The 8,610-nt window shown below is 45.2% G+C and overlaps 1 protein-coding gene across 1 annotated transcript; it reads left to right on the top strand.

Moving 5' to 3' along the window:
* The first annotated feature begins 610 nt into the window (after positions 1-610).
* P2RY11 (purinergic receptor P2Y11) lies at positions 611-7,462 on the top strand. Its single transcript, XM_030197095.1, has 2 exons — positions 611-749; positions 6,241-7,462. The coding sequence occupies exon 2, from the start codon at positions 6,273-6,275 to the stop codon at positions 7,203-7,205; it is 933 nt and encodes a 310-aa protein (XP_030052955.1). The 5' UTR covers positions 611-749; positions 6,241-6,272; the 3' UTR covers positions 7,206-7,462.
* Positions 7,463-8,610: the final 1,148 nt, after the last annotated feature.

Below are 8,610 nucleotides of genomic sequence, written 5' to 3'. Positions count from 1 at the left end.
GGAAGCAGACTAAACAAACAGGTTTATTTGCTATAATATTTTGGACTCGACACGGCATTGTGTTTCGGCACAGAAGTGCCTGCCTCAGGAGTCTTGTATTGAAGTCGACTATAAAGAAAAGAACAACCTATGTGGCCGGGAGGGCAATGTGTAAAAAGGTGAGCCGCACACAGCACCGAGCACGATTGCTCGGCACTACTTAACTCAGAACGGTTTATCCTTTGAGGAGTGGAATATCTTTTTACACACTGTCTTTTTAAAGACCATTTTTTACACATTGCCCTCCCAGCCACATAGGTTGTTTTCTTTATAGACAACTTCAAGACAAGACTCCTGAGGCAGGCACTTCTGTGCCAAAACACGATGCTGTGTGGAGTCCAAAATATTGTAGCCAATAAACCTGTTTGGGAGACCATTTTAGAGGTGGAATAAGAACTTGGAGCTGCTCATTTCTAGTTCTGTATTCACCAGTGTATTTTTATCACAGTCATAGTAAACAAGTTTGAAAGTGTCACATTTATTTTTTTTTTTCTAGCGGCACAAAAAGGAAGGAGAGCCAGAGAGAGGGAGGGACGAGGGAAGACGGGGCTGGGGAGGGGTGTCTGGGTGTCTCAGTATGTAGAAAGCAAGAGGAACAGAAGCTTATCCGGGCTAAACTCCAAGAGAGACCAGGCAGAGGCCGCTGCTGAGGAGCCTCCCAAGGGGGTGGAATAACTTTCCACAAAAGCAAGGACCCAAGACAGGAGGAGGTGAGATGTGTGAGGGATCCCAGGCTTGTAGACAGAGCAGAGAGAAGAGCTTGCTCTCTGAGGAGGGGGTAAGATCCAGAAGAAAGATCTGCTCACAAACTCTCCCCCTTTGTGGCACTGAGTCCCCCCCCCCCCCCCCCCCCCCCCCCCCCCCGGGCATCTGTAGAACAGGCTGAAATTCTTCTTTTGGGGAGGTGTGGGCTAGGCTAATGTTGCATTTCCAGTTCTGCTTGTTGCAGGAGTTCTGAAGCCAGGACTCTAGGGGTTTTTGTTTCTTATTAGCTATGGATATTATCTGATCAACCCTTGTGTTCTGCAATACCTGGGGGTGGGGGGCATTGGAAGGTTTAACCTCTAAGCTGCACAGAAATCCTAGCCCTGTTGCCTGTAGAACATTGTTGGAAAGCCAGAAGCCTGTCTTCCCTTTCTTTGGAGAATAAAAAAAAAATTCCCAAATGGGTTATTTGACAGGATTGTGTTAATACTGGTGTGTGTCCCTTCCTTTCTGACCCCTCCATCCCCAAACCAAAGTAAAATCACTGAGCATAGACTGACACCTTTGTTCGGACTCTGGTGTAGGGGGAAAAGTAAAGGTGGGGGGGCTTTTTTTCTGCCACTACTGTAAAATATAAAATGTTTTCTGTAAAATGAGTTTATCTTGTTGGGCAAACTGGATGGACCATACAGGTCTTTATCTGCCGTCATTTACTATGTTACTACTCATGCCATCCCTATTTGAGAATGTCCTTTAATAAGTAGATTTAAAACAAAATTCGCTTTTGGAAAGCTTCTGTGCTGAGCAAAGTTCTGACTGCGCAGTTTATTAGGGAATGGAGAGGGGAGGGCCACATGGGGGATATATTATAAGTGATAGTTCTGCCAGGAGAACCAGTATAACGGGAAAATTCTGTTACTTTCCTAAAAGAAACGCCTTCAGAAAATGGAAGAAGGAACCATCTGAAAATAACAAGAAGCAGCATAAGGAGTGTCAAAGCAAATGCAAGGCGCAGATAAAGAAGGCCAAGAGGGATTACGAAAAAAAGATAGCATTAGAGGCACAAAAACATAGCAAAAATTTTTTTTGGTATATTAAAAGCAGGAAGCCGGCAAAAGAATCGGTTGGGTCACTGGATGAGCGAGGGGTAAAAGGGGCGATCAAGGAAGATAAAGACGTAGCGGAGAGATTTGGGTGGGATACCGGTGTCGGAAATGGTATTTCAAGCGGACGAGTCAGAGAAACTTACTGACTTCACAGTAAACCTGGAGGACGTAATGGGGCAGTTCAGCAAACTGAAGAGTAGCAAAATCTCCTGGACTGGATGGTATTCATCCTAGAGTACTGATAGAACTGAAAAATGAGCTTGCGGAGCTACTGTTAGTGATATGTAATTTATCCTTAAAATCGAGCGTGGTACCAGAAGACTGGAGGGTGGCTAATGTAACGCCAATTTTTAAAAAAGGTTCCAGGGGAGATCTGGGAAATTATAGACCGGTGAGTCTGACGTCGGTGCCAGGGAAAATGGTAGAGACTATTATCAAAAACAAAATTACAGAGCACATCCAGGACATGGATTACTGAGACCAAGTCAGCACGGCTTTTGTGTGGGGAAATCTTGCCTGACCAATTTACTTCAATTCTTTGAAGGAGTAAACAAACATGTGGACAAAGGGGAGCCAGTTGATATTGTGTATCTGGATTTTCAAAAGGCATTTGACAAGGTACCTCATGAAAGGCTACAGAGGAAATTGGAGGATCATGGGATAGGAGGAAATGTCCTATTGTGGATTAAAAACTGGTTGAAGGATAGGAAACAGAGAGTGGGGTTAAATGAGCAGTATTCACAATGGAGAAGGGTAGTTAGTGGGGTTCCTCAGGGGTCTGTGCTAGGACTGCTGCTTTTTAACATATTTATAAATGATTTAGAGATGGGAGTAACTAGTGAGGTAATTAAATTTGCTGATGACACAAAGTTATTCAAAGTCGTTAACTCGCGACAGAATTGTGAAAAATTACAGAAGGAACTTACGAGACTAGGCGGCTAAATGGCAGATGACGTTTAATGTGAGCAAGTGCAAGGTGATGCATGTGGGAAAAAAGAACCCAAATTATAGCTACGTCATGCAAGATTCCACGTTAGGAATTACGGACCAAGAAAGGGATCTGGGTGTCGTCATCGATAATAACACTGAAACCTTCTGCTCAGTGTGCTGCTGCGGCTAGGAAAGTGAATAGAATGTTGGGTATTATTAGGAAAGGTATGGAAAACAGGTGTAAGGATGTTATAATGCCGTATAGCTCCATGGTGCAGTACTGTGTTCAATTCTGGTCACTGCATCTCAAGAAAGATATAGTAGAATTGGAAAGGGTGCAGCAAAGGGCGACTAAAATGATAGTGGGGATGGGACGACTTCCCTATGAAGAAAGACTAAGGAGGCTAGGGTTTTTCAGCTTGGAGAAGAGACGGCTGAGGGGAGACATGATAGAGGTATATAAAATATTGAGTGGAGTGGAACAGGTGGATGTGAAGCGTCTGTTCACACTTTCCAAAAATACTAGGACTAGGGGGATGCGATTAAACTACAGTGTAGTAAATTTAAAACAAATCGGAGAAAATTTTTCTTCACCCAACGTGTAATTAAACTCTGGAATTCGTTGCCAGAGAACGTGGTGAAGGCAGTTAGCTTAGCAGAGTTTAAAAAGGAGTTAGACGGTGTCCTAAAGGACAAGTCCATAAACCACTACTAAATGGACTTGGGAAAAATCCACAATTCCAGGAATAACATATATAGAATGTTTGTACGTTTGCCAGGTGCCCTTGGCCTGGATTGGCCGCTGTCGTGGACAGGATGCTGGGCTTGATGGACCTTTGGTCTTTTCCCAGTGTGGCATTACTTATGTACTTATGGAGCTGTGACACAAAGGTTCTTGCAGGGTTGGGGGATGGAGTTCCTGCAGTGCTCTGGGGGGAAGTTCCTGTAACATCCCCAGCTCTGCAGGAACTTTTGTCCCAGAGCCCAGTAGGGATGGAGTTCTTGCAGGGCTCTGAGAGAAAACTTTCTCTAGGGCTGGAGTTCCTTCATAAGTTCCTAAAAGGTTGGAGGTTCCACTGGGCTCTGGGACAAAAGTTACGGCAGAGCTGGGGATGCAATAGAGTCCTGCAGTGCTCTGGGAGAGAGGTTCCTGCAATTGACTTCATCTGGTGTCAATGAAGGAGAGGCAGCTACTGGAATAATTTAAATCCACCTTCAGGGTAATCAGAAGTGGTGCTCCACTGGAAATAATGTCTTTGCAGGGTGGATCATTTTCTGGCCCTTAGTGCTGCACATGGGATAATCCCTCAGTTAGTGGCTTCTTCCACCAGAGTATTAATTTCCCAGGAAATAACCCATCCTGAAGAGCTCTGAAGGGCGAGTGGGCACTAGCCAGTATGATTCATTATCACACCATTACTGAGTTTCCAACCACGCACGATATACTCTGGGGCATGATCTTATCTGCTGCTGCCAAGTTTATACAAGATGTATAAACTCATGCACGGCCTTGTCTTTGCATAATTGTACCGGTTCACAAAAAAAAAATCAGAGAATCTGGTCAGTTAAAAATCACCAAGAAATGCAGAAAACATGCAGCCCTTGCTTCTCTTTTCTTCCACTCCCTCACCCTGAAGGTGACAAAACACAGCACCTCAGGATCTGCAAAGCATACAAGTTTAAAGGCCGACTGAATTTCAGTTTAGGTTTCAGTTATGATGCCAAAACCAGCCCAAAATCCTTTTCAGTTTTGGCCGATAGGTTATTTTAGTTTCCATGTTATAGGAGTTTTTCAGGACCTATGATTAGGTCCTGAAAAAAGGAGCCTAAAAGCAGATTTGTTGAAAAGCTGTTTGGCTAATAAAGTCTAAGCACTTGGCTATATGAAGTCCATTTCCCCTAATACAAGAGTGTGTACAAGTCTCTGTTTATTCCATACATATTGGTTAATAGTGATACTGTTGTATTTGTGTACTGAAATTATATACCATCTTTTTTGGATTGCTATTTTAATTTCTATCCATATTTTCCGTTTTGGATGAAAATGACCGTGTTTTCGGTGGAATCCAAAAATTTGTGCTTTGTCCCATTTGACTCCACCCCCCTCCCCTGAACAGAAATTGCTCCTCCCCCACCTGTATGCACTCCTGAGCCTATCTTACAATCCCTTGACATCTACAGGTGTACTTAGGGCAGTTATTCCTACCTATTCTGGCTGTCGTGACCGGGGAATCGCTCCTGCCCTGACTACACCACCACACCACCAGGGGACCACAAATGTTGTAATGAACTCTCGATGGGGAGCAACATTTTCTAGGTTGCTCTCTATGCTGGTTTGTCACACAATAACATAGTAAATGACGACAGATAAAGACCTGTGCAGTCCATCCGGTCTGCCCAACAAGATAAACTCATTTTACATGGTATGTGATACTTTATACTCGAGTTTGATTTGTCCTTGCCATTCTCAGGGCACAGACCGTAGAAGTCTGCCCAGCACTCTTCTTGTACTAAAAGTTCTGAAGCTAATGTTGAAGCCCCTTAAAATCTACACTCAAGCTCATCCATATCTATTCAGTCACGATCAGGGCGTAAACCGTAGAAATCTGCCCAGCACTGGTTTTCCTTCCCAATTACCAGCATTGCCACCCGCTAAGATTCCGTGGATCCATTCCTTCTAAACAGGATTCCTTTGTGTTTATCCCAAGCATGTTTGAATTCCATTACCATTTTCATTTCCACCACCTCCCGCTTGAGGCAGAAGCGGAGCCAGGTTGACGTGGAGGGAGCGACAGCGGACTTCCGCGGGCGCACATTTTCAATGCAACACATTGAGAAAAAAATAGGCGCAGGAGCTGGCAGAACTCCATTTGGGGGAGCAGCCGCTCCCCTGGCACTCCCCTGGCTACGCCACTGGCGGGAGGGTATTCCATGTATCCACCACCCTCTTTGTGAAAAAATACTTCCTGTCATTACTCCTGAGTCTGCTCACTTTCAACCTCAATTCATGTTCTCTAGTTCTACTGCCTTCCCGTCTCCGGAAAGGGTTTGTTTGCAGATTAATACCTTTCAAATTTTTGAATGTATTTATCATGTCACCCGTTTCTCCTTTCTGCCAAGGTATACATGTTCAGATCGGCAAATCTCTCCTCGTACAGTTTGCAACGCAAATCCCATACCATTGTTATAGCTTTTCTTTGCACCGCTTCCAGTCTTTTTACATCTTTAGCAAGATACGGCCTTCAAAACTGAACACAGTACTCCAAGTGGGGCCTCACTAACAAGTCACTTAGTCCTCCATTGCACCAGGTACAATGTACTGCTTAGATTGTGAGCCCGTACAATTGTATGTAAATTGCCAAAAGAGGTGGTATATCAAATTGATAATCAATGTGAAAGGGCATCGTGCAATGCAAGCAATCCACAGCTGATCCTTTTCTGGTTTCTGTTGCCATTCTAGGTGCCCTCAAGAGCCCCTGTGGGTGAAAAAGCATGGAGAAATGCAATACGTCCTTTGCCGCATTCCAGGTGGCCTTCCTGCCCTCTATGTTTGGCATCGAGTTTCTCTTAGCCTTCTGCGGGAACGTCCTGGCACTGTACCTGTTTACCACCAGAGAGAAGACCTGGCACACAGGGATCATTTACTCCGTGAACCTGGTAGTTAGTGATCTGCTCTATGCCCTTTCCCTGCCCTTGCTGGTGATCTACTATTACAAAAACAAACACTGGCTCTTCGGGGAAGGAGTCTGCAAACTGGAACGCTTTCTCTTCAACAGCAACTTGTACGGGAGCATCTTCTTCATCACGTGTATAAGTCTGAACCGCTATGTGGCCATTGTCCACCCCATGTATGCCCACAGCAGAATAGATCCCAAGCATGCCAAGGCCATCAGTGTGGCAGTCTGGATAGTGGTGGTGGCCATCTGCGCCCCGGTATTTACCTTCTCCTCCTTGGAGTCACGAGAAAACGCCACTGAATGTATCGGCACTGCTGTTGACGGACGCCTGTGGGATTATCTGCCCTACAGCTTGTTCCTGGCTTCTTTCGGGTGTGGGCTACCTTTCCTCCTAACTCTGGCCTCCTACACATCTGTCGCTTGGACAGTCTTCAAGAACAAGAATCTCAAGGGGCTGGAGAAAAAAAAGGTGGCTATCATAGTCTTCGTGGTGCTTGCTCTGTACACTATCTCCTTTGTGCCTTACCACGTCTTAAGGAACCTCAACCTCTACCGGCGGATGCACAAGTTGGATTATCAGGACTGCAACACCTGGATTCATTCTGGCTTCCAGGTAACCAAGGCCCTGGTGACCCTGAACATGTGTGTTCACCCCTTGCTGTACACTGCTGTGGCTGACAGCATGAGATCCATCTACAGCTGTGCAGAGAGGGAAAAGCCCACAAGAACCAACCATGGGATACTGTAAGCCTAGAAGTGGCCAAAGCTGGACTCTGGATGCATCAAAGATTTGATCAGTAAACCGTGGTGGCTTGTTGCTACTTTCAAACACCCAGGAGGGCTGCAGGACTGTAATAATGAAATGCCGCTTGGGTAGCTCCAGGGAAAACAGCAATGAGGGCTGCAGCTTTGTGGTTTGGATTCATTAGGACAAGAAAACAGAACCCTAGTGGTTAGTGCAGTGGACTTTGATCCTGGGAAACTGGGTTTGATTCCCACTGTAGCTCCTTGTGACTCTGTGCAAATCCCTTAACCCTCCATTGCCCCAGGTACAAATAAGTACCTGTATATACTATGTAAACCACTTTGAATGTAGTTACAAAAACCACAGAAAGCCAGTATATCATGTCCCATTCCCTTCTCTATGCAAGGGGCAGCAACCTCATGTGCAATAAACTGTCATACTGCTAGTGTGACTCTGTTCAGCACATTTATTTCTATATTTCCGTCCAGTCGGGCGATGGCTGCTGAAGGAGTTAAGCGCTGCTCCCACTGTGGTAAACGCTTTGTAGTACGTGCTGGCACAGCCGATGGGGGGAGGCGGAGCTGGTGGTTGGGAGGCAGGGCTAGTGCTGGGCAGACTTATACGGTCTGCGCCCTGACAATGGCAGATACAAATCAAGGTAAGGTATACACAAAAAGTAGCACATATGAGTTTATCTTGTTGGGCAGACTGGATGGACCGTGCAGGTCTTTTTTTGCCGTCATCTACTATGTATGTTACTATGTTACATACTGCTGCCAGATGGGACACTTCAGTCCGTCTGTTTCTTGTAAGAACTGGTTATGATTTTTATTAAACGCCATTATTCTGTTAATAAAATATTTTGTCTTTTAAACATTGACAGTTTTGTTCCATTCTCTAATTCCTTCTGCATTTTATCAGTCTTCTCTGGTATTTTCACCCCCTGCGCTCTCTGCATTTTGTCAGTCTCCTCTAGTATTTTCACCCCCTGCATTCTCTGCATTTTGTCAAGAGTCTCCTCTGGTATTTTCAGCCCCTGCACTCTCTGCATTTTGTTGGAGTCTCGTCTGGTATTTTCAGCCCCTGCGCGCTCCATATTTTGTTGGAGCCTCCACTGGTATTTTCATCCCCTGCGCTCTCTGTATTTTGCTAGTCTCCTCTGGTATTTTCAGCCTCTGCACACTCTGCAGTTTGTCAGTCTCCGCTGGTATTTTCAGCCCCTCCGCTCTCTGCATTTTGTTGGGAGTCTCCTCTGGTATTTTCAGTCCCTGCACTCTCCATATTTGTCAGAGTTTCCTCTGGTATTTTCAGTCACTGCACTCTGCATTTTGCTGGAGTTTCCTCTGCTATTTTCACCCCCTGCATTTTGTCAGTCTTCTCTGGTGTTTTCACCCCCTGCATTCTCTTT

Source organism: Microcaecilia unicolor, chromosome 3 (assembly GCF_901765095.1).
Source record: "Microcaecilia unicolor chromosome 3, aMicUni1.1, whole genome shotgun sequence".
Classification (NCBI taxonomy): domain Eukaryota; kingdom Metazoa; phylum Chordata; class Amphibia; order Gymnophiona; family Siphonopidae; genus Microcaecilia; species Microcaecilia unicolor.
The sequence above is the reverse complement of the archived record's forward strand: the minus strand, read 5'-3'. Positions and strand labels throughout refer to the sequence as shown.

What these genes read in the sequence shown, in the direction of transcription:
- P2RY11 (XM_030197095.1), top strand. Translation starts at nt 6,273, where the DNA reads ATGGAGAAATGCAATACGTCCTTTGCCGCATTCCAGGTGGCCTTCCTG.